This window comes from Leopardus geoffroyi, chromosome B3 (genome assembly GCF_018350155.1).
Source record: "Leopardus geoffroyi isolate Oge1 chromosome B3, O.geoffroyi_Oge1_pat1.0, whole genome shotgun sequence".
NCBI classification, from domain to species: Eukaryota; Metazoa; Chordata; class Mammalia; order Carnivora; family Felidae; genus Leopardus; species Leopardus geoffroyi.
Window position 1 is genome coordinate 143,989,426 of NC_059337.1, and position 26,493 is coordinate 144,015,918.

The window sequence follows — 26,493 nt, forward strand, 5'->3', positions numbered from 1 at the left end:
AAAGACCCTGAATAGCCAAAGCAGTCTTGAGAAAGAAAAACAAAGCTGGAGGTATCACAATTCCAGATTTCAAGTTACACCACAAAACTGTAGTCATCAAAACAGTATGGTGCTGGCACAGAAATCGACACGCAGGTCGATGGAACACAATAGCGATCCCAGAAATACACCCATGCTTTTCTGGTCAATCTGTGATGAGGCAGGAATATATAATGGGGAAAGGACAATCTCTTCAATAAATGGTGTGGGTAAAACTGGACAGCTACGTGCAAAAACACAAAACTGAAGTGGATTAAAGGCCTAAATGTGAGACCTGAAATCATAAAACTGCTAGAAGAGAACCCAGACAGTAATTTCTTTATTGGTCACAGCAACATTTTTCTAGATATGTCTCCTAAGGAAAGGGAATCAGAAGCAAAAAATAAACTGTTGGGACCGCACCAAAATAAAAAGCTTTCACACAGCAAAGGAAACAGTCAGCAAAACAAAAAGGCAACCTACTGAATGGACGAAGATATTTGCAAATTATATTTCCTGTAAGGGGTTAATATACAAAGTATATAAAGAGATTATACAACTCCACATCAAATAACAATCATCATCATCATCATCAATTACAAAATGGGCAGAGGTCCCGAATAGACATTTTTCCAAAGACGTACAGATGGCCAACAGGCACATGAAAAGATGCTCAGCATCACCCATCAGGGAAATGCAAATCCAAAGCACGATGAGATACCACCTCACACCTGTCAGAATGGCTAGAGTCAAAAAGAAATAACAAGCGTTGGCAAGGATGTGGAGAGAAAGGAACTCTTGCGTACTGCTGGCGGGAATATAAATTGGCATAGCCACTGTGGAAATCAATATAGAGATCCCTAAAAAAAAAAAAAAAGTGTGATCTGTTATCCCACTAGTAAGTATTTACCCAAAGAAAATGAAAACGCTAATTCAAAACGATATGTGCACCTCTGCATTTATTGCAACATTATTTACAATGACCAAGATTTGGAAGCAACCCAAGTATGCACTGATAGATGAATGGATAAGGAAGGTGTGTGTATATATATACCTGTACATATATATACATGCACACGTACAGACAGTGGAATACTACTCAACCATAAAAAGGGATGAGATCTTGCCCTCTGCAACAACATGGATGGAGCTAGAGAGTATAACGCTAAGTGAAATAAGTCAGACAGAAAAAGACAAATACCATATGTTTTCCCCTATATTTGGATTCTCGAAAACCAAATGAACGAACAGCTGGGCGAACTTACGGTTGCTAGAGGGGAAGAGGTGGGGGGTATGGACAAAACGGGTGGAGGGGAGATGGACGTACAGGCTCCCAGTTGTGGAATGAATATGCCACGGGAATCAAAGATACGGCCCAGGGAATATCGTCAGTGGCATATGCTGTGTTGGCTGGTGACCGACGGTGGCTACACTCGTGGTGAGCACAGCGTCAGGTATAGAGTTGTTGAACCACTGGATCGTGCACCTGAAGCTAACGTCACATTGTGTGTCAACCAAACTCAAATTTAAAAAAAAAGTCCTTTTCCACTTCTTTCTTGACGTAAGATATTCTTCTGTATTATTTTCTAAAAGCATTGGGGTTTTGTGTTTCAAATTTAATTCATAACCCACTAGGAGCTTTTACATATATACAATATATATATTATATATATATAACGTGACCCAGTTTCTTCTTCCCTTCTTCCTTCCTTCCTTCCTCCCTCCCCTATTTCCTCTCCCTGGGTACCTAGTTGTCCCAGTGCCATGTATTTAAATTTTAAAGACTGACTTTTCTTCACTATTCTGCAGTACAGTTCTGTCATAAATCAAGAATCCGTATATGCCCACGCCTGCCCGTGGGCTCTGTTCTCTGTGGCTTGGCCGTTTTCATTAATGAAGCTTCACAGTAAGTCTGCATTTCCAGAACAGTGAGTTACCCCACCCTGTTAAAGACCTTCTCCAAGAGGGTCTTGGTTTGTGTTGACCCCTTACGTTTCCTTTGCATTTTAGGATCCGCTTGCCCAGTTCCACGAGTCCCTGATGGGATGTGGATTGGGGCAGCGCCAAATCTCTAAGTCAGCTTCTTCGTCTGGGCAATGTTATGTTCAGACTCCTGGTGGCTCCCTCAGGCCCAGCGGGATCTGGTGGGAGCTTTCCTCCAGGCTGGGAGAGGTGAAGGGAGCTGCTCTCGCCACATCCTGGCAGGTGGCTCAGGCAAGAAAAAGAACACCGTCGGTCTTTGCAGATGAAAGGATGGCATACACAGAAAACCAAAGGGATTTACAGATAACTTTATTAGAATTAATGGAGTTAATTAGAAGAGTTAAGCAAAGTAGCTAGATACAGAAGTAATCCCCCAAAACATTTTTTGTGTGTCACAGCAGCAGTTAGAAAAATTAAATCTTTTTAAAGATACCATTTACAGGGGCATCAGAACCTAACAAATACCAAAGAGTAAATCTAAAAAATGTGCAGCACATTGTAAGAGAAAATTATAAAACTTTATTGAAAGACATTTAGGGAAAACTTGAGTGAGTGGAGAAATATTCCATGTCCGTGGATTGGAAGTCTCATTATCGCACAGGCTTCCATTTTTCCCAAATTGATAAAGGGAATTTAAAGGGTCATTAATAGGGCATCTGGAGGGCTGAGTCGGTTGAACATCCGACTTCAGCTCAGGTCGTGACCTCGCGGTTCGTGAGTTCAAGCCCCGCGTCCGGCTGTGCCGACAGCTCAGAGCTTGGAGCCTGCTTCAGATTCTGTGTCTCCCTCTCTCTCTTCCCCTTCCCTATCTGTTCTTGCTCTCTCTCTTTTTCCATCTCTCTCTCTCTCTCTCAAAAATATTTACAAAAACATAAAGGGCCATGAATAATCAGCATGGAACAGAGCAAGGTGAAAGAACTTAGTTTGACAGTTACTGAGCCTTATTTTAAGGCTGTAGGAGCTAGGACTTGGATGTTGGTGCTGGGAGAGGCATCAGTGCAGCAGAACGTTCCAGGCCTGCAGACAGGGGATCGAGGACAGAGGGGACGCAGGCAGCAGTGGGAAGGATGGGTCATTTCAGAAATGGCACATAAACTTCCTTTTTCAAAAACAAAAGAGTAATGCTGAACTTTTGTTTTCTAGTGGGGGGACCCTGCCATCTGCCTCACTTTGTCATATAAGAAATAGAGCTCAGTGGAATTTAGCCCACGTTAATGAAGAAGCACACATTTACTCCATAGTGTTAGTAACTGAATCCAACTTTATTCCCGCTCACCTTGTACCAAGAATAGATACATCGGAAGGACAAGATGACATTGTAGCTCAAGGTTTGGCTGTCTCCTCTTAGCGAGATTGCTTGTTTGTTCCCATTGTGAATGAGCTATCTCTTGTCTGTGGGCTCACAACTTCGTATTTTCTTAGGCCCTCTTGGGACCTGCGCACCATGCCTTTGAGAAGGCGCCGTGGGAGCTCACGGAGGGGCTGTGGTTACACTGTGGTCTCTCTCCTTGGAAATCAAGCCGCTTCAGCTGCTTAGCAAACATTCCACGAGTGACCACAAAGTAGTTGACCGCCCGTGAGCATGAACCTTTGCGGGAAGGGAATCTCTTGAGGTGACATTCTCCAGGCTCATAGTTTTAGCAGTCTCTTTATTTTCTCTTTATTTCGTTCGAGTCATGGTTATTTGGAAAAAGCCATTTCCTATGTACCAGAGGGCCTGGTTCTCCTGTCTTTTTGCACCTGTCGTGCCGCAAGTTGGTTCTTTATTGTATCTTGAAGTGTTTTCTTTTCACCGCCAACACTTGTCGTGTAGAAGTGGGCTTGGCTGTGTAATCATTTTTCTGTCCACCAACAGCTCGCATGATGCCTCCTCGCATATAGCTACAGCTCAGTGATGCAGCCTCACCATATCCCATGATTCGTGGTTCAAGCGTGTCATGTCCCCACTCTGCCCCTTCTGAGGGGTACAGACTGAGGCACACAGAGGCTTGCAGCACCTGTGAAGTTGGCTGTGATACAATTAGTGGCTTAGGAAGGACTTTTTAAAGCCTGCCGTGGCTCCTTGCTGCCTGGCGGTGGTCTGCAGACCTGACCACACGTGCCGGCGGCCAAGCAGTCTCAGGCACACGCCCCCACCGTGTGTCCATTTGCAGGTTACGTGTTGGCTCGGCTTACATGTTATTCTCTGCAGAAGAAGGAAGGGTGAATACCTAGAAGTTCTGTGGATACCACCTTGGGCACTCCTGGGGCTCGGCCCCACTTTGAAGGTCAGGATCGGGGCAACGAGCCCATTCCCTATGGCTCCTCTGGTGTCGTGGATACAGGAACGCTGCCCTCCGTCCTGGTGGGGACCGAGAGCATTAATGGGGTGCCCTCACCCTACTCTGATGGTATAACCTTCCTTGAGCATCCCTGTCAGTTATAAATTACAGGCTTCCTTTCAGTAAGTCTGTTTTTAAAAGGACGACACAGTCATACCTCCGCCTTGTTTGCTCTGTTTCCCACGCCACGGATTAGTGTCTTCCCAGCTCCTAGTGTGTCCCTACATTTTGCTTCTAGGTATCATTCAGGGTTTACCTTGAAATAATTGGGAAGGGTCCCAAGTTTACAATAATAGACTCATGAGGACCCTGGCGGGGGTGGGGGGAGCGGGGGGGGGCTGCTGAAAGGTTTATACAGACCCAGGGTACCTGGTGTGTGGTTTTATCTGTGTAGAAGAATGTAATAGCTCCTAAGTTAAGAAATAATAAACCAAAAACCATAAGATACCTAGGAATAAATATAAGCAAAGAGGTGAAAAATCTATACGCTGAGAACTATAGAAAGTTTATGAAAGAAATTGAAAAAGACACAAAAAAAATGGAAAAAGATTCCATGCTCCTGGATAGGAAGAACAAACATTGTTAAAATGTCGATACTACCCAAAGCAATCTACATATTCAATGCAATCCCTGTCAAAATAACACCAGCATTCTTCACAGAGCTAGAACAAACAATCCTAACATTTGTGTGGAACAGAAAGACCCCGAATAGCCAAGGCAATCTTGAAAACGAAAACCAAAACTGGAAGCATCACAGTCCTACTCCAAGACGTATTACAAAGCTGTCGTCGTCAAGACAGTATGGTACTGGCACAAGAACAGACACTCAGATCAATGGAACAGAATAGAGAACCCAGAAATGGACCCACAGACGTATGGCCAACTAAACTTTGACAAAGCAGGAATATCCAATGGAATAAAGACAGTCTCCTCAGCAAGTGGTGCTGGGAAAACTGGACAGCGACATGCAGAAAAATGAACCTGGACCACTTTCTGGACCACACCAGACACAAAAGTAAACTCGAAATGGATGAAAGACCTAAACGTAAGACAGGAAGCCATCAAAATCAACACTTCATCGACACATTCTGAAACACTTGTGTCGGTGTTATTAGTCTGTATGCAATTTAAAATTAAAGTGAGCCACTGTCCCTCATGGGCAAAATTCAAAGTCCATTTTTTTTTTTTTTTTTTTTATTCTGCTTCGTGGAGGTAACGTAAGGTTTGGGTCAAGTCCAGCGTCGTGGTTTATTACTTAAGAGTCGGGCGGCCTTGAATACTGAATACAGAAGTGTAAGGTACCCACAGTGCCAGGCCTGGTTAGTTTGGTAACATTTGGTTCACATTACAGGGATGATCAGAAGAGTAGAGTCAAGAACAGGTTCAAGTCTGTCACACCTCTTTTCCTTCTTTCAAGATTAGCAATGCTAATTTAGAAGTTTGGTTTGGGGGGATTTTTTTTTTTTTTTTTTTTTTTTTTTTTTACTCTTTAAACCATGAAATTGTAAAAGCCAAATGAGGTTTTAGGAAATAGAGTTCATGAGATTAAATTTTTTTTAATATTTATTTATTTTTGAGATTGAGACAGAGCATGAGTGGGGGAGGGGCAGAGAGAGAGGGAGACACAGAATCCGAAGCAGGCTCCAGGCTCTGAGCTGTCAGCACAGAGCCCAACGCAGGGCTCAAACTCAAGAACGGTGAACTCCTGACCTGAGCCGAAGTCGGACGCTCAACCGACTGAGCCACCCGGACGCCCCAAGAGTTCATGCGATTATCATCATGACAGACTCTTTTACAAACTATAAATGAAAATAGTACAGTAACAACTTAACTGTCTGGAACCCTGGAAGAATTGACATAAATGCCAGAAGGCTGAGGTTTTACTGTCTTTTAGAAGAATTTTAGATAGAAAACTTTAGATCTGTTTTACTCTGCTCTTCCTCCTCAATCAGAATAAATTTGTTTTAGTGGTTTTGGTGATAACCTTGTCTTTATTCTGAATGTCAGTTCTCATTACTGTGTTAAAGGAGTGAATGATGCTTTCAGATGCTTTGGAGGTATGTGACACCTAATGACACCACCCTGGAGGACCCCAGGCGTGCCCTTGCTCTCGAGGATACTATGCTGCCATATCTGGATCTGCCGCTTAATGGCGTGGTGGCCTGAGGCTGTTGGAGCTCTCGGTGTCTGGGTCCTCATGTGTCTCTTGGGGTAAACACAGCCTTCTTCGTTTTCTCCAGCGTCAAGAGCATGAGAATCCCAGATAGGTTCCAAATATACAAGCCGTGACTACAAAATGAACTCATTGAGGTGATCCTAGCAGACCGGAGGATGAACCAAGCTGTAGAGTTAATTGAGTGAGGATTGAAGTCAAGCAAGGAGGTAATTCAGAAAAGGAAACCTTTTCACTGGGAGACGTTGGGCCCAAACACCATAGCGGTCGTCACTCGTTGAAAATGATTCAACAGACAGACACCTACTACCCAGAATGTTTATGAATCAAATTCTGGTTCCGCAAGCCTCGTTACTGGGCGTTAGGGGTGCACGGAGAACTAGAAAACGTAGTCACCTGGCCCGTGCGTTCGGGGAGCATGTGGGGGGAAGCATGAGATACTAGGCAGGATAGCTGAGATGCGGGAAGCAATAGCTAGCGCACAGCGCCCGGCTCGGAGCGCGGCCCGCGGCTGACTAGGTTGGCAGAGCCCTGAGCAGGAAGCGGGCAGCTAGTGGCAGGAACGAGGAGGAGCCGGGAGGACACTCGGGGCGAAGAGGGTGAGGGTGTGAGCACTGAGACAGGAAAGCCCGAGGGCCCGGAGGTGCACCCTGGGCGCAGGTGGGGGTGGGGTCTCAGCTCTGGGCCCGGGACCCCTTCACACTCCTAAACGTTATGTAGGACCCCCGACGAGCTTTTGAATTTTTTTTTTTTTCAACGTTTATTTATTTTTGGGACAGAGAGAGACAGAGCATGAACGGGGGAGGGGCAGAGAGAGAGGGAGACACAGAATCGGAAACAGGCTCCAGGCTCTGAGCCATCAGCCCAGAGCCCGACGCGGGGCTCGAACTCACAGACCGCGAGATCGTGACCTGGCTGAAGTCGGACGCTTAACCGACTGCGCCACCCAGGCGCCCCCCGACGAGCTTTTGTGTATGTGGGTTTAGCTACCGATATTGACCATGTTCCAAATGAAAGCAGAAAAGATAAAGTGTATATTTATTAATTCATATAAAAATAACAAAACCATGTGCTCGCTTTGGCAGCACGTATCCTAAAATTAAAAATAATAAACCTCGGGGCGCCAGAGTGGCTCAGTCGGTGAAGCGTCTAAGTTTGGCTCAGGTCACGATCTCGAGATCCTTGAGTTCGACCCGGCGTCGGGCTCTGTGCTGACAGCCCAGAGCCTGGAGCCTGCTTCTGATTTTGTGTCTCCCTCTCTGTCTGCCCCTCCTCTGCTCGTGCTCTGTGCCTCTCTATCTCTCAAAAATAAGTAAACATCAAAAAAATAATAATACAGTAAGCCTAGCGCATGTTAACAGAAATAACGTCTTTATGAGCAAAGCCCTATTTTATGAAAGAAAAACAAATTAAGTGAGAGAGTGGCATTGTTTTCTCTTTGTGCACATCTCCCTCCTGCCTGGCTTCTCCTGTCTGCTTCTGCATTCAGTGTGTCGCCATGTGTCTTAGTTGAAATGTATGAAGACACATGTTTGGGGAAGCTGGGGACGAGTTCCTTAATATCCTTTGCACGTAGTTCCAGAATTTTCTTTGATATTACACCAAAACCTAAACAGGCAGTTTCTTGAAGGAATCTGTGATGGGGAATCTGAAACCATATAATGAGCTGAGCATACACTTTATTCCATTAAAATCCAGCGAAAGGACTTGCACTTTGAGTGCCCTGGAAGGACCTTGTAATGCCATTTATCGATCACTTTGAAGATACTGGTTCACTGAGTTTTGCAGACCTTCTGAGACACTTTGCAAATGTCGGACACATTTCAGTATGTATATCGAGAAACCTCACTCACTAGCGCCACCCCCAAAGCTCATCTTCACCCCAGGGAAGCCATCAAGCTCACGCTGGCAGATAGCTTTCCAGACGTTCCAGAATCCCGGAAAATCGTCCCGAGCTCTGCCACTTCCCAGCCCTAAGGTGGCCCTCCAGACTGGTCTCTTCCCTCTGTTGTGTCACCGTACAGATAACCTGAAGAAAACACGTGTCCGTACGGAGAAAGCTTGTAGGATGGTCCCTGCCCAGGCAGGGCACCCACTGTGTAAAGGCGAGTGCTACGACTTAGGACTCTGCACTGTTTCTGTGCTGCCGTCACCACTAAGATCACCAGGCGTCGTGTCTGGTGTGAGTTGACCGGAGCCCAGAGTAAGGGACGAAAGGTGTTTTGTGGAGCGCCAGAGCGGTGACTCCGTGTGTTTGCAGCCGCTCGTTCTGACAAGCCTCAAACTGGTGGCACTTGCTCCGTGTTTGCAGGAAGCCAGGGGACACCCGTGTGCCCTCCCCCCGTCACCCTCTTCACCTCGCCCTACCTGCGTCCGCGGGTGTCGCTGGCGTGGGCGTCCGTGCCCCTCGCCCCAGACTGGGGCCTGCGGTCTGGCTCTCGTTCCGTGGCCCGGCACGGTGCCAGCGTGTGGTGACAGCCAGCAGCCAGGCGGTCGTTGCCGAATGAGGGAACGCATCCAGAGGGCGTATTCTGAACAGTAACCTCGATGTGGTTTCGGAGAGTAGACGGTATAGAAACGTTCTCATAAGCGCATGAGCTGAGCCGTTGACGGGCTGTCGTTTTTCTGTTTGGGGAATGTCTGACCTCTCTTCACCCCCACCCTGTCCCTTCCCTCGAGTCTCTATTAATTCAAAATAAAAATAGTAGAAGGCTTAGAAGCGTTTCACAGTGATTGTGGGTTAAGCATCTTTGCGATCAATATACTTTGCTTTCTGCTTTTCAGATGTTCCTCCTGCTGATCAAGAGAAGCTTTTTATCCAGAAGTTGCGTCAGTGTTGTGTCCTCTTTGACTTTGTTTCCGATCCACTGAGTGACCTAAAGTGGAAGGAAGTAAAACGAGCTGCTTTAAGTGAAATGGTAGAATATATCACCCATAACCGGAATGTGATCACAGAGCCTATTTACCCGGAAGTAGTCCATATGGTAAGTGGTTACAGTCTGACCAGTGCGTCCCGACCCTGAGTGACACACAGGGCTCTGGCGTCCTTAGCACAAGCCGAGACGTTTGAGCCTAACACACTCCCCACAAAGAAGTCCTCTTGTTGCGACATTTGTACTTGAAGAATGGAAGTCTTCGTAATGTGTCCTGTGTTGTAACGATAACAGTTGAGGGAACTGGGTACCTTCCAGGGCCAGTCGAAGTGTCCTGTGTGTTAACTCCCACGAGTACCCTATGGGCCACATACATCAGAGCCCTCATTTGAGCGTACTATCTCACCCTCTTTGATGTAATAGTGCTCACTATAATTTAGAAGTAAACATGTTGTCCATACTTGTGCAGGAAAACTTTAATGATGGGGCAGAGTTAAAACAGTGATGGGACCGGGGCGCCTGGGTGGCTCAGTCATTTGAGCGTCCAACTTCGGCTCGGGTCATGATCTCACGGTTCGTGGGTTTGAGCCCCATGTTGGGCTCTGTGCTGACCGCTCGGAGCCTGGAGTCTGCTTCGGATTCTGTGTCCCTCTCTCGCTCTGCCCCTCCCCGACTCGTGCTCTGTCTCTCGCTCTCAAGAATAAATAAGCATTAAAAAAAAAAAAAAAAAAAAAAAAGTAGTGATGGGACCGAGCTGGTGTCGGGACAGTCTGCCCTGAGTGGCCATCTCGAGATGGCCTCTGTGGTCCTGCGGTTAGTTCATTGTTGGTTTCATTCAGGCCCAAATCTCCGTTCTCTGGTCACCTGCTTCACAGCCTGTTTCTAGGCCCTTTGCAGGATCCCGTTTCACACTTGTGTTGTTTGACACTGAACTTGTTTTCTGTTGAGTGTTTTTTTGAATTGTTGGTGTCTCATCCACCTCTGAAATTAGTACTCCCTGGTTCTAAGGGAGTCCTTGTTGCTTAATATAAAATGTTATATCCTGATTTTCACTGAACTCCTCCTTAAGTTACTGATTTTTTCCCCCAAAGCTACATGTTTCAGAAGTGACTAATCTTATGACCTAAACTATGTTTATTTCTCACTTTAGTGTGTTTGCTTTGGAAAAGATATTCGAAAGCAATGTTCGTTTTTGTGCTTTTCATAACCTGTTGTGTCAGAAGTCGCTATCAACTTATTTTAACTTGTTGTTAACTCTTTTAAAGTTGAAAATTTACCAAGGTGTGGTCAGCCCGAGGCTGTGAGGTTCCTTCCCATCACTCATGAGGAGTGCCCTGACCTTTTCCTGTTCAGACGAAAGAAAATGGAAGTCTCGTTTTTTCTCTCCTTACTTTCAAGCCTCATTTACTTTGGAAGGCCTCCCAAAATGCCAAAATCTCAAAGAAACAACCTAACGTTTTCCCTAACACCTTCGTAATTTTGTCATTCACTTTATAATCCTCCTGGAACTTTGTTTTTTTATAGTTCAGGAGAGGGATATAACTTTATTTTCTTATAAAATGACAGAAAAATCATTTGCCTGTACATCATGTGTTGAATATTCCCTTTTCTCCATTGATTTTAAATGCTTCTTTATTGCATATCAAATTTATTTTATCTTTAAATTAAATTCGGGGTGCCTGGGTGGCTCAGTCAGTTAAGCACCTGACCTTGGCTCAGGTCATGATCTCACGGTTCATGACTTCGAGCCCCACATCGGGCTCTCTGCTGTCAGTGCAGAGCCTGCTTCGGGTCCTCTGTCTCCCTCTGTCTCTGCCCCTCCCCTGCTTGTATGCACGCACATGCTCTCTCTCACTCACTCACTCAATAATGAATAAACATTTTTAAATTATTTTTTAAAATAATAAATTAAATCCATTTGTTAATACATATTAAATTTATAAGCACATCAATTTGTTACATATTAAATCACATGGTTGGAAGGTTTTTCCATTTTTTTTTTTTTTTTTTTTTTATGTTTGCTTATTTTGAGAGAGAGGGGGAGCATGGGAGGGACAGAGAGAGAAGGAGAGAGATCCCAAGCAGGCCCCACAGTGTCAGCACAGAGCCCGACCCGGGGCTCATTTTCAAGAACCATTCTCAAGAACCTGAGCTGAGATCAAGAGTCAGACACAAATTACTGAGCCCCCCCCCCGCCCCAGGCACCCCAGGTTTTTCCATTTTTAAGGAGGGAGGAGGAAGAATGCAGAACGTGAGGCTTAGGTCAGCCTGGTTTGGGTCAGAGGCCTGGCTCTGAACCGGGTCCCCTCCCCTGTTCAAATCAGGCCCCCTTGTGTTTACGGTGCACGTTACCTGGACGCCTGGGGGGCCCCGTGGGCTAAGCTCAGGTTATGATCCCATGGTTCATGGTGGGATCGAGTCCCTCGTTGGGCTCCACGCCATTAGTGCAGAGCCTGCTTGGGATTCTCTCTCCCTTTCCTTCTGCCCCTTCCCTATTCCTGCTTGCGCTCGCTCTCTCTTTCTCCCTCTCTTTCTCCAAATAAATAAGTAAACATTAAAAAATAAAAAGAAGTGTACATTACCACAACTGCTCAGGATGCTTAAAGCCCCGGAACTCTTGTTTAGATTAAATTATCGTTACTTCTCTCCCTGTTGATAATTGTGTCCTAACTGGGTTCTCTTCCCGCCCTCTTCACTTTGTCCCCCACCCCAAAAGTCAGGCCGGTCTTTGGAGTGTTGGACAGTTGACCCCCTAAAGTACTTACAGATACTTACTGAGCATCCATTATGGGCCAGGAACTTTTTTAGGTGAGGAAATAGACTGGTGAACAGTATTTCTGCCTTCTCCAAGCCTCCCTCTTCGTGGGACAGGCAGAAGGAAGAAAGCATGTAGCCAGGATGGTAGTTGATGGTGGTTTCTTGCCCTCTCAGAAGTGGAGACTGAGTGCCAGACTCACGCGGTCAATAGAAGGCCTCCACCCCCAGCAGTGCCTAGACCCAGCAGAGCAGGTGGAAGAAATGTGGGTCCCTTCCTGGTTCCACCGGATGCCACGTGCTTTGCTGACCCCTGAAGCAGCACTTAGCCAGCCCCCTTGAGTATCGCCTGGTGTGTGTGTGGTCACAGTACCTTTAAAGATGTGAATTTCCACTTACTTTGAAGAATCCAAAGCTCTGTAGATGCTATACTCCTTATGCTACTGCTTTTTTTTTAATGCTCATTTATTTATTTTGAGCGAGCGCACTTGAGCAGGGGAGAGGGAGAGAGAGAATCTCAAGCAGACTGCATGTTCAGCATGGAGCCCAGCGTAGGGCTTAATGCCACGACCTTGAACCCCTGACCTGAGCTGATACGAACAGTCGGGTGCTCGACCAACTGAGCCACGCAGGCGGCCCCTTATGCTACTTCTTTTAAATGTGGTGCCTGTTGGGGACGCCCGGGGGGCTCAGTCGTTTGGGCGTCCAACTTCAGCTCAGGTCATGATCTCACAGTGTGAGTTCAAGCCCCACATTGGGCTCCTCGAAGACAGTGTGGAGCCTGCTTTAGATTCTCCCCGCCCCCCCATCTGCCCCTCCCCCACTCACATGCACGCACTCTTTCTCTCTCTCAAAATAAATGAATAAACTTTAAAAATATGTATTTGCCCGTTAGATTGGACTGCTATATAGTTTCTGAACAAATGCATTGAGAAGTCATTCATATACGTGCAGTTCACTCATTTAAAATATACAATCCTGGGGCGCCTGGGTGGCGCAGTCGGTTGAGCGTCCGACTTCAGCCAGGTCACGATCTCGCGGTCTGTGAGTTCGAGCCCCGCGTCAGGCTCTGGGCTGATGGCTCAGAGCCTGGAGCCTGTTTCCGATTCTGTGTCTCCCTCTCTCTCTGCCCCTCCCCCGTTCATGCTCTGTCTCTCTCTGTCCCAAAAATAAATAAACGTTGAAAAAAAAAAAATTTTAAATATACAATCCTGGGGCACCAGGGTGGCTCAGTCAGTTAAGCACCCAACTTTAGCTCAGGTCATAATCTCACTGGTCCTGAGTTTGAGCCCCGCGTCGGGCTTTGTGCTTGACAGCTCGGAGCCTGGATGGAACCTGCTTCAGATTCTGTCCCTGTCACTCTGCCCCTCCCCTGCTCTCTCTCTCAAATATAAAAGAAAATATAAATACATACATACATCCTTAATAAAATACACAATCCATGGTTTTTAATATATTCACAGTACTGTGCAGCCTTCGTCACATCTAATTGTTTATAACATTTTCATCCCTCTAAAAATAAACCCCAAGCCCATTAACAGTCACTGCCCGTCCTCCCTGACCTATCACCCCCAACCTCCGGCAGCCCTTTATTGCCTTTCTGTCTCTCGAGAGTTGCCTACCCTGGACATTTCCTGCCAACAGGGATTATATGATGCGTGGCCTTCCTTCACTGGCATAATGGCTTCGAGGTTCATCCGTGTTGTGGCCTGCATCGCTTATTATTTGTGTTGCCAAATAATATTTCATGCTATGGACGCGTACCACATTTTTATTTATCCATTCATCCATGGATGGGCCTTTGGGTTGTTTCCGCTACTTGGCGGTGACGAGCGACGCTGCCGTGAACACTCCCGTACGAGCTGCGGTGTGCGTGTGTGTGCTCGTTTCCCTGGAGTATTTACCTGGGAGCGGAGCTGCTGGGTCCCGTGTTAACTGGGTGTTTAACATTTGGAAGACCCGCCAGACTGTCTTCCAAAACGTCTGCCCCCGGATGCACCCCCACCAGCAGGGCGCGAGGGCTCCGGCCCCCCCCCCCCCCCCGTGTTGTCCACACTTGCTACTGTCTGTCTGTTGGATGCTAGCCATCGGGGTGGGGGTGTGGTGAGATCTCGCTGTGGCTTTGATTTGCATTTCCCCAGTGAGCATCTTTTCATGTGTGCTGTCTGCTTTTACACATCATGGACTTCAGTCCTAGCGTGAAACAGAGTGTTATGGGTCATCCAGCCCGTTTGTTTTCAGATTGAAAAAACTCCTGAGAATGAGGGTGAAGGGGAACCGGGCCCACAGGGGGGCTCCTGGCGTCTAGAGTCTCAGGCCTAAAGCTCGTTATCTCTTCATTTCAGTCTTATTTTAAATCTAACCAACCATCTGTTTGTTTGTTCTTTCGATTAAATTCTCTAGTTAATCTGTTTTCCACGCATTGGCATTTTGTTCTGATAGTCAGTACACTGATAGAAAAACCACCATTTTCACAGACACCCGTTTTTACTTTAAGTGACTCAGAGACAAACTGGTGATTCGAATGAACGTTAGCAAGCATGTCTCAAAAAGTAAACAGAATGAGAATGTCGCTTAAAGGAAAATAAGTGAGAGTGTTTGTTGTCAATGCAGAGTTTGAGCTTTGGGGCAAAAGTTTGAATTTTGAAAACTTTGTATCCACTCAGTGTGCGCATCAGCCCCCCGGGGCCCCGGGCTCTCCTGCTTAGATCAGCGACGCTGTGAACAGGTGGGAGTTTTAGTACGTGCGGCGAAATGAGTCCCCACCCCGAGATCTCCATGACCCGCTGAACCGGTGTTTTCCCCATGACCGACAAGTGACGTTCCGTAATCGTTGCTGGGCCAGAGAGCCATTCAAAGTGCAAGAGGCACCGTTGGGTTTTAACGTAGAGACCACCTCACCGCTAAGAGAAACCAGCATTTGTCAGTTGGGTGTAGCTTCAAAGAAGCCCACGGTTCTCTGAAAAGGACCTATTAATTATCCTCCCTTCTCCAGCCGCACCACGTAAGAGACATTTACTTCCTGTATTTCAACCAAACCAACATTCAGAGCATAGAAGCAGACATGAGAACCCAGCCGTTTTCTATCAAGCCGGACAGTAAAGAGAGTAGCAAAAATGTAAAAAAAAAATGCCGCTCTTCTCGCTACATTTGTGTTTGTTTTGCAAAATACAGTTTGACCCCCGAACAACACAGGTTTGAACTGGGAAGGTCCAGTTATACCCGGATTTTTTTTTTTTAATATAAATACAGTACAGTACCATAAGTGTATTTTCTCTTCCTTATGATTTTTTTTTAGCATTTTCTTTTCTCTAGCTCACTGTATTTTAAGAATATATATGCTACATATAAAACACGAAATGTGTGTTAATTGATGTTTATGTCATCAGTAGGGCTTCCAGTCAACAGTAAGCAATGAGTAGTTAAGTTCTGGGGGGAGTCGGAAGTCATACGCAGATTTTCGACCGCGCGGTGGATTGATCCCTCTAGCCCCTGCATTGTTCAAGGGTCACCTGTATTTTCTGTAACATGAGATTTAATGAAATAACTAACATTGTTACAGAAAATTATTTAAATATTCAAATAGCATTTGTATTGACACGGTGGGCTTATTTTTTTCCTTTTTTTAAGTTTATTTATTTTGAGAGAAACAGAGACAGCTTGAGTGAGGGAGGGACAAAGAGGGAGGGAGATAGAGAATCCCACGCAGGTTCCATACTGTCAGCATGGAGCCCGATGAAGGGTTTGAACCCACGAACCATGAGATCATGACCTGAGCCGAAACCAAGAGGCAGACACTTAACCGACTGAGCCATCCACACACCCCTGGGCTTAGTATTTTTTAATGGATTCATGTTTTTTTTAATGTTTCTGGTTTAATTTCTAACGCAGTTGACATCAGAAATGACTCATAAGCCAAAGCTCTTTGGGGTCCTCGGTAACATTTAGAAATTTAAGGGGGTCTGAAAACCAGAGGGTGAGAACCACTCTTCCAGAAGCACACTGTTCCAAGGCAGCAGCATCAGCACCGCCTGGGTGCTTGTTAGAGATGTTGCTTCTGGGCCACCTGAGTGGCTCTGACTTCGTCTCAGGTCATGATCTCATGGTTCATGAGTTTGAGGCCCACGTGGGGCTCTGTGCTGTCAGCACAGAGACCATTTCAAATCCTCTCTCTCTCTCTCTCTCTCCCCCCCCCTCCCCCACTTGTTCTCTGTCTCTCTCAAATTTAAAAAAAAATTTTTTGACGTTCATTTTTTGAGAGACAGAGCACAAGCAGGGGAGGGACAGAGAGAGAGGGAGACATAGAATCCAAAGCAGGCTCCAGGCTCTGAGCTGTCAGCACAGAGCCCGACGTGGGGCTCGAACTCAGACTGCAAGATAGTGACCTGAGCCGAAGTAGGACACTTAACGGATGGAGCCACCCAGGCGCCCAAGATACTGTTCTTTCTTTCTTTCTTTCTTTCTTTCTTTCTTTCTTTCTTTCTTTCTTTCTTTCTTTCTTATTTATTTAGAGACAGAGACAGATCACAAGAGGGGGATGGGCAGAGAGGAGACACAGAATCTGAAGCAGGCTCCAGGCTCTGAGCTGTCAGCACAGAGCCCAACACGGGGCTCGAACTCAGACTGCAAGTTCGTGACCTGAGCCGAAGTCAGACGCTTATCTGACGGAGCCACCCAGGTGCCCAAGGTCCTTTTTTTTTTTTTTATTAATTAATTTATTTATTTAGAGACAGAGAGAGACAGATCACAAGAGGGGGATGGGCAGAGAGAGGAGACCCAGAATCTGAAGCAGGCTTCAGGCTCTGAGCCATCAGCACAGAGCCCAATGCAGGGCTTGAACTCACAAACCATGAAATCGTGACCTGCGCCGAAGTCAGACGCTTAACTGACGGAGCCACCCAGGCATCCCAAAATAAATAAACTTAAAACAACAGTAAGAAACTTTGTATACGTGGTGTGATGGTGATGCTCTTCTTACCAGGACGTTGGCTAGGTTTCCAGGGAAAATGAGCCCATCACGTCATTGTCCTCTCTACTGCTTGTAAATGACCAGATAGTGCTTTACAAGTCATTTCTTTGATGCTTAGGGTTCAAGTCAGCATTTTCCATTAAGGGCAAAGCAATTCTTCTTGGGTCCCTATGAGGGGTTTACTGCCCACAGACCCAGGGTGATTGTCCTGTACTCACATGAGAGTTGACGTTCTTCTCTGTTTTCACATCTGATGCTTACAGTGTGTTCTGGAAAGTACTACGTGTTGTGAGGGTGAAGATGCTTTGGAAATGGGAGAGGAATGCACGTTTTGGTTAAAGAAGATAGTATATTAAGCAGGAAAGCTTCAAAGAGTCTACAGATTTCTTTCAAGTGAGGATTTAAATCATGCATTCCCCTTTCGGCTTCGTTGTTTTTGTTTAGCCAGTCACAGGAGCATGGGTTAGAGAAGCAAACATCAGCAGGGAACTTTAAACATATTAAAACGTGTGGTGCTTTCTGAAATCCAGAGAGGGACTTTTCTAGTTTCAGTGTCAGTAATATCAATATCTGCTTTGAGATTTGTTCTTACTATTTTTGGAGAATCCTCCTTGGCTTAATGTTTTCAAACCATCAAAGAAACGCACGTTTGTTTTCTAATCGAAATACGTACCAGTTAATATTTCTTCTTACTCCACACCTCCCCAGTTCTACCCATACCCATACCCATTTCTAGCCAACCGGTGTATGTTTATTATTTCTTCAGAAGCCTTCTGAGAACTCTGGGGGATGACAAATGTGTTTATTATCCTGATTGTATGATGGTTTCCCAGATGTATGCATATGATAAACATGTCAGATTATAGGGGCACCTGGGTGGTTCAGTCAGTTAAGTGTCCAACTTCACCTCAGGTCTTGATCTCACGGTTCGTGGGTTCAAGCCCCGCATCAGGCTCTTGGCTGTCAGCATAGAGCTTGCTTCAGATTCTCTGCTCCCCCCCACCCCACCCCCAAAAATAAAAACATTTTTTAAAATATCAGATTGTACACTTTAAACACATACCATTAATTGTATCTCGATTATACCCCAGTAAAGCTGGGCGTTTCTAAAGCTCCTAAGTGGAAGAGGATTTCTTTTGATCTAGGGGCACAGTGGAGAAACTCCTGAGATGCTAAGGACGTTGTGAACCGAGGTTTGGGAACTTACGGGCAAGGAGTATCCTTTCATCGCATGTTTGAAAATTAATTCTTGGGGCGCCTGGGTGGCGCAGTCGGTTAAGCGTCCGACTTCAGCCAGGTCACGATCTCGCAGTCCGGGAGTTCGAGCCCCGCGTCGGGCTCTGGGCTGATGGCTCGGAGCCTGGAGCCTGTTTCCGATTCTGTGTCTCCCTCTCTCTCTGCCCCTCCCCCGTTCATGCTCTGTCTCTCTCTGTCCCAAAAATAAAATAAAACGTTGAAAAAAAAAAAAATTAATTCTTAATTTACATACAGCAAAGTTCAGTCTTTTTAGTGAACAGACACATACATATGACCATGTAATCACCACCACGATCAAAATCGAGAGCAGTTTCATTACCCTCCCAAAAAATTAGTTTGCTACTCCTTTGTATAGTCAAGACTTCTCCCCTGTTGTCCCTAGCCACCACTGATCAGTCCGCAGCTCTCCCATATCGTCTTTTCCAGAAGGTCACGTAGGTGGGCTCATACGGTCTGTAGCCTTTTGAATCCAGCTTCCTTCATTCTGCATAATGTGTTCGAGGTCCCCCCCAGCGGTTTGTTCCCGTTAGCTGCTCAGTGGTATCTCACTACATAGACGTACCACGGTTTATCCATTCCCCAGTTGAGGGGCATGTGGGACAATCGAACTGCTGTTAAGTATTCATGTGCAAGTTTTGGACATAGGTTTTCACTTAACTCGGGTAAACAGGCAGGACTCCTGGGTCATGTCGTATGTTTAACTTCCTAAATCACTTTCCGTGCCAGCAGGGTGTAAGGATTGGGGTTGCTCTGAGTCCTTGTCAACACCGGGGTCCTCAATCCTTTAACCTCATTTTGGCTTTTTTTTTTTTTTTTAATTTTCAAGTAATCCCTCCACCCCACGTGGGGCTCGAACCCACAATGCTGAGATCAAGAGTCACCTGTTTTACTGACTGAGCCAGCCAGGTGCCCCTCTCATTTTGGCTTTGATTTGCATTTACCTAGTGACTAATGATGCTGAACATTTTTTCCTGTGCTTGTTCATCATTTGTAGATCTTCCTTGCTGAAGTGTCTATTCAGATCATTTGCCCATGTTTTAATTGGGTTGTTTGTTTCCTTATTATTGAGCTGGAGGCTTCTTTACATATTCTACATACAAACCTTTGCCAGTCTACCTTCTTTAATCTATGGCTTGTGTTTTTATTTTAACCCAGTGTCTTTTACAGAGTTTTAATTTAGATGAAGTCTGACTTATGATTTCTTTTGGTATCATATCTGAGAAGTCTTTGCCTAACCCAAGCTCACAAAGATATTTCTCTTAAAATGTTTATGGTTTTATAGGGTTTTTTTAATGTTTATTTACTTTGGGAGGGGAGGGGTAGAGAGAGGGAGAGAGAGAATCCCAAGCAGGCTCCGTGCTGTCAGCGTGTGAGATCATGACCTGAGCCGAAATCAAGAGTCGGATGCTTAACCGACCGAGCCACCCAGGCACCCCTGTGGTTTTATAGCTGTATATTTTATATTTAGGTCTGTGATTCATTTTGGCTGAGGTTCATTTTGTAGCATATGGCGGTCCAACTATTCCAGTTACTGAAAGGACTAACCATTCTTTGAAATGGTTAATTTCTTTTGCATCCTTGTCATAAGTCAGTTGACCATATTTGTGAGCCTGTTTCTGGACTCTGTTCTGTTCCATTGATTAGGGATCTTCTCGCCGATACCACACTGTCTTCATTACTGTCATGTCACTTCATAGTAAATTTTGACATCAGGTAGTGCGAATGCTTCGATCCTGTTTTTCTTTCTCAAAGCTGTTTGCCTATCTAGTTATTTTACTTTTCCATACAAATTTTAGAATCAGTTTGGTTTTATCTACAAACTATCCTTCAGGGGTTTCGATTGGAATTGCACTACTCTGTGGATTCGGGGAGAGCTGATATCTTACCCATAGTCCGTGAACACAGTATGTCTCCATTTTGGCATTGTTTTGTGGCTTTCAGCATGTGTTTTTTTAGGCTCATAAATATTTCATCTTTTGGTGCTGTGGTAATCAGGGCTGTTTATTTTCTAATTGCTTGTTGTCTTTTTCTTACGGTTCTGTCAAGTTTTATATCGTGTCATTCAGTGCATAGATATTAGTATTACTTATTGGTTGACTCCTTCATCATTATGGAATGATCCTCTTTATCCCTGGTCATCTTAATTGCTCCGAAAACCACTTTGATGTTAATATAGCCACTTCTGCTCTCTCTTGACTCATGTGAACCTGGAATGTCTTTTTCCTTACTTTTACTTGTGACCAATTTGTGTTTTTATATTTAAAGCAGGCTTGTTGCTGACAGTAAGGAGCTGAGGGTTACTTTATTCAGGCAGAGGTCTGCGCCTTTTGATTGATGAGGGTATGCAAGCGACTTGCTTTCAGTGTGAGTATTGATGTTGTTGGGTTTCAGTCTCCTGCGGAATGTGCACATTCCTGGGGTAACATCTGCACCCTACCATGAGAGCAGGCTTGAGCTAACCTCCCAAATGAGCAAATGCACAGGTTTTCTCTTAAGATTGCCACTAGGATTTTTATCATTCACCTAACCTTATTTGGGTTCATCAAAAATCCAGTTAGAATTATGTTTAAGATTGCATTCAGTGTGCAGGTTGCCTTGTGGAGAAGTTATCTTTGTAATAGGACGTCACCCCACACCAGGGAAGGGAAGATTCCTTCATTTGTTTGAATATTCTTCTGTGCCCTTTATTAGGGTTTATGCTCTCTCCATTGGGGCCTTGTGACTGGGCAGTGAGTTCCTAGTGACCAAGGGGTCACTACTGGGACTGTGTTCCTGGGCTCCTCCTGTTAATTACATTCCCTAATTATGTCACTGTTCGTGGAGAAGGTGTTCATGTTAGTTTCCCATTTGTATTTTTGGTTTTTGTATCATACCCAGCTGCAGTGGTCTATTCTGTTGCCTGTTGGCTTTTTCAGATTTGATGTAACATTTCCAAACACAATGTTCCATTTTTTAAAAATGCTGGGGCGCCTGGGTGGCTCAGTCGGCTGGGCGGCTGACTTCAGCTCAGGTCATGATCTCTTGGTTTGTGAGTTCAAGCCCCACATCGGGCTCTGTGCTGACAGCTTGGAGCCTGGAGCCTGCTTCAAATTCTGTGACTCCTCTCTCTCTGCCCCTTCCCCATTTGCGCTCTGTCTCTGTCTTTCAAAAATGAATAAATGTTAAAAAAAAAAAAAAATGCTGACAGCTGCCTGGGTGGCTCAGTCAGTTGAACATCCAAGTTTGGCTCAGGTCATGATCTCACGGTTTATGGGTTCGAGCCCCATGTCGGGCTCCATGCTGACAGCTCGGAGCCTGGAGCCTCTTCAGATTCTGTGTCTCCCTCTCTGCCCTTGCCCTGTTTGTTCTCCCTCCCTCCCTTCCTCCCTATCTCTCTCTCTATCTCTCTCTCTCTCTCTCTCAGGAAATAAAATAAACGTTGGGGAAAAAACTTCCCGCTTTTCCCCTCACCCCGCCAGCCCCAGAATGCATCTGTTTCTGTTGTGGGAGGAAGAGCATCTAGACAAACGGAGATTTGGCCTTTGGTGGACTCAACCTTTATAAATCCCGTTCACGTGAATAGAACAATAAACAACATAGTGGAACAGCCTTTGTGGTCGAGAAGGAAGGACTGAATAATCAACCTTTCTTTCCTCATTGTCTCTGAAATCAGACTCTCGGTGCTGTTCGTAGGAGTGTCCCTTCCTGTTGTCAGCCTTAGTATGTTCTGCTGTACCTCAGTTACGTCAGGGCATGAACATTCTATTAGTTCACCCATTGGTCGCGAGTACTACAGATCCAGAAAGGCGTCAGGATGCTGCGGAATCTCAGCAGTTTCCCGTAAGGTTACTTCCCAAGCCAGTTTGGTTTGCATCTAATTCCATAAATGCAGCCCTCTGGAGGGGAGCACCCACAGGGGTGATTTTAAACACCGAAAGCGGGAGTGTCGAGAGAGCAGGTGCTTCCTCGTATTACAGGGTCAGTCCCACCCCGCACGGTGAGCGCCCACGTGCGCAGAAACTGCACATGCGCGTTACTGTCCCATTTCACACGGGCCCGGTGCCGAGAGAAGATTCACTCACTTTCAACACGTGAGAAAACCGAGGCGTGGGCAGGTTTTTCCATGTGCAGGGCCTGCTTCTGAGTCAGAAGGCAGCCTTGCCAGCCTGTCTACGTAGTCTGATCCTGGCTGGGTCCGCACCTCGGGGCGCACACTCACTCGGTGCGTGAGAATGCATCTGGTCCACATCTTCCCGTGGGTTTTTGTGGCACGAGGACGATGAAGACCGCCTCGCGTGGTGCCCAGACCGAACCCCGTCCAGACACGCAGACGTCAGCACACGGCGCTCCGCTCCCTTGACCCTGAAGCTTTTGTGCAAAGAAGTTTTGAAACCCAAGAGTAATGTGAGGTGGCCTGCCGCTTGCCTTCTGCTCTTTTCCAGATGTTCGTTTTAGTACATTTAGCCTTTTCTAGAGACGAGCATTGAATTAATGGAGCGTCATGTGGTAGGAAAGGTGAGTAGAAGTTACGGCGTGAGATTTTTTTGCCTTGTGAAGGAAAGAACTTACGCCAATTAGAGTTGGCCACTAATAAAACTTCCCGGATCGGGGATGGTTGTCCTTCAGGGATACTGAAATGAGGACTTCTGCGTTAAAAGCAAGTTGGTCCAGCAGCCCCGCAGACTCCTGACTCCACGTCTGGGATTTGGTGACATGGTGCGCCTGGCTTCACCCGGGAACACAGTCCTTAGCGTCACTTCCGGTAGAATAGAGCCAGTTGACTAAGAATCGTAACTAGCCAGGTGTGTCCGTCGGAGGTCGATCAGAGAAACTACCAGTAGGATAGAGAACCTGAGAGACGGATTTCCAGGACCTCCCTCGGGCAGGAGCTGATGCTGCCCCCCAGGGGGTTTCTTCTTCCCCAGGAAAACCCAAAGCTCCGCTCCTCAGGCTTGCCGGCCGAGTGGACGAGGCCCCCCGTGTCCTCAAGGGTGATCTGTGCTCAGTCTGAGACTGTAGATGTTGGCCGCAGATACCTTCCCGGTGACGCCCAGATTAGTGTTCGACGATGGGGGGAGTGGGGGGGGCTCCCACCCTGGCTGTGGTCTGTCAGGCCCTGCTCTCCTGGCCCTGGTTAGTCTCTCTGGGGGCTGGCCGCTGAGGAACGTGAGGGGGGCCTGGCTGGGCCCGAGCGGCTCCCCTGTACCCGCATGGCAGTCCCGTCCCGTGTGGGACTCAGGCTTCTCCGGCGAGTCTCCAAGGGAGGCAGGCACATCGCGTGTCCCCTGACTTCTTGGCCGCCCGGGGACACCACGTGGGCTCTGCCCTCCTGTGCTCAGCCTGCGGCTCTCCCCCCACCTCGCTCTCTTCAAGCATCCCCAGTCTCTGGGTGACTGTGGGAGCCCCCAGCCATTTGGCTTTGAGGGAGAGCGTAGAAAACCCAGCTCATGAATGCCACACTCCCTTACGGGCCCCAGATCCCAACTGACTCTACTCTCCACGCTTCCCTAGCCCGGGAAGGAAGGGGCAAAGGGCTGGGGGTCCCAGGGCTGGTCTGCTGCCCTCTGCAAGCCCCAGGGGAGCGGGACCCACCAGGGTGTGGCCTTCCCTTGGTGTGGGAGTCCCTCGAGTCTGCCTGCCCGCTTCTGTGGGCTTCGGGGTCAGCATGCTGGAAGAGTCCCTCACTGCCCCATCCCCTGGGGGCCGGTGACGGGGGACATGCCCCGTCCACCTGGCGGCACCTGTCACAGCCTCTGTTCCTTAGTCCCCTGTTGTTTGGGAGGTCTCTTCGGGACCCTGTCCCCAGGTTCCCAGGTTTACTTTCTACTTACATTTTAGGAGTATTTTCTCTTTTTTTACTAAGGGTTTTTTTTTTTTTACTTGTTTCTGGATTTCCAACCATTTTTCTGTTCCTTCCACTCCTGCACCGTCTCAGCCCCATTGCTCTGACTCTTTGCACCTACTCCTCATCTCAGACAACAGAGACAACAAACGTTTCATGCTCGGGGCTTTTGTAGCTGATGGCTTGAAGAGGGGGTGTTTTCCTTCATGAAACATGATGTTGAGGCTCAGAGTTCAGGGTCAGTAAAGACGGGAGGAAGCGCAGCGGATGACCTGGGGTTCTAGCTCCGTCTCTCTGAGACTGGATGCCTAGACGGCAAGCTTGCCCTGGACTGCCCACAAGGGCGTCCTGCACGCCATCATGAAGCTGGGTCTTAACCTTGTGTGGCCGGTGTTTGGATTTTGTGCTTTGAGGGGTGGGGAGGGGCAGAGGTCTTGCTCTGCTCGTCTGTGAGAGCCAGTCACCGGAGCCCAGTTCTGCAACCGGCATATGGCGGGTTCAGAGATTCCGTCAGGTAACTAATCGTATCTAAATTACTATAAAGAAAGAGTGGGTTATAAATCGATGATACAGAAAAACCAAACATTTTATATCACCGATTTGTCCGTGTATGTTGTGCTTAATTTAGAGATTAACCATGTGGGCATTAAAGTGTACCTGTGCTCCAGAGAATTCTAGACTTCATGTAGAAACGTCTGTCATAAAACACTGACTTTTATGAAGCTGGAAATAAACGGAGCAGGGGTGGGAGTCCGGGGTAAAGGACAATATAAAGAAAAACAGGCAGTGAGTTGCATGAGGGGTTCATTCAAAGTCATTTCTTGGAGAGTCCACGCAGAGTAAGACCATGACCGTGTAGCCCTGGGCCCTCTGCTGGCTGTCCTCTGTGGCTCGCAGGGGCCCCCTGGGGCAGGCTCACACGAGGGGCCGGTGCTCCATTGCCGGTCGTTCAGTCTCCGCTGTTCCCTTCATAATCTCACCCTTCCTTCCCAGCACGATGCCTGCCTCCTCGCTTTGCACCCACGGTGGAGACCTTGACCTCCCCTCTGCCCACCGGCACCGGTTGGTGGTAGCTGCCCGTGAGTTTGGCGGCTCAGAGTGAGGCAGGAGTCTCGGGGTGGCCACCTGCCCACGGCCACGTTTCCTGCCGCAGTTTTGACCCAAAATCTCGTTGGGGATCCACACTGCTTCTCGATCTTGAGAATAAGGACGAGCCCAACCACCACCGGAAGCAGCAACTGTTAGCATTAAATATTTTTCTGTACATGTTTTTTTAATGTTTTCTGTAAACGTTCTTTCAACTGTTATCTGTAAATATTTTTAATGCCCTGGTTATAATTCTAGAATATGTGGATTTCAGTTTGCAGTTAACATGTTTCGAACGTTACCACCTTCCTCCAATCCTACGGGAGCAGAATTTGACCCCGAGGAGGACGAGCCAACGTTAGAGGCGGCCTGGCCTCATCTACAGGTACTGAACTCTGGGAGCGCCCCCGACACTGGGGCAGGAGTTGAATGTGTGTGTCCGTGAGGTTTTCCTCTAAAGCAAGTGCACTGGCCCTAAGGCCTCACCCCAGCTGGGGGCAGGTGCCCCTGTGGTTTGTAAACCTGTGCATACAAGGAAGGCATTTCAGCAGAAGTGAGAACAGCGAATGGCGTTTTTGTTTGTTTGAACACTTTACCCCAACTCCAAAGATACGGAGTTGTCTGTATGTCTGCAGTGGAAATGACTGCTTGGTTGATAGCCATGGAATTGAAGCCCTTTGCAGACACTTCCTGTTTACGGTACCTAGATTCAGCGCACCCCAGAGCTCACCCGCTGACTGACACCTTTTTCTAACACATTTGTAAGGCAGAAAGTTGGTCGTTGATGAGGCTGGACGCCTGAGAAGGCACAGAGCCCAGCACGAGCAGAGTTATGTGCAGGCCGTGTGCCAGGTCAGGGTCTGGGTCGTCCGCAGGAAGGGAGACGGAAAGGTGGAAGCTAGGAACGAGCTAGATGGGGAACAGATCACAAAGGGGGGCTGTCTCGGTGGCAGAACATCCCGCCAAGGCAGGTGGGATTGCTGTGTAACCACAACAGCAGGCAACCCTCTGATGCAGGGGAGGGACCTCCCAGCCGTGGGTGACTGCGTCTGGGACCCGCTCGCCAAACCGTCCCAGCTTCCAGTCCGTCCGGCTCTGCCCAGGACACGTGTAGGTGGCAGGATGTAGATCCCACCGGCTGTGGCTGCTACGCACTGTGGTCTCTGACCAGCGTCGGTTAAGCATTGGTGACATCGGCCATGGGTACCATTTTGCTTAAATGCCACTTAAGGGTATAG

General features: G+C 47.1%; 1 protein-coding gene across 4 annotated transcripts in view; it reads left to right on the plus strand.

The window, feature by feature from the left end:
- Nucleotides 1-26,493, plus strand: part of PPP2R5C (protein phosphatase 2 regulatory subunit B'gamma) — a 130,404-nt gene that overhangs the window by 71,579 nt on the left and 32,332 nt on the right. For all 4 annotated transcript variants that reach the window (XM_045452125.1, XM_045452126.1, XM_045452127.1 and 1 more), the window contains 2 exons: nt 9,280-9,479; nt 25,530-25,640. In XM_045452125.1, the coding sequence (XP_045308081.1) occupies nt 9,280-9,479; nt 25,530-25,640 (311 nt within the window). The remainder of the gene's footprint in view (nt 1-9,279; nt 9,480-25,529; nt 25,641-26,493) is intronic.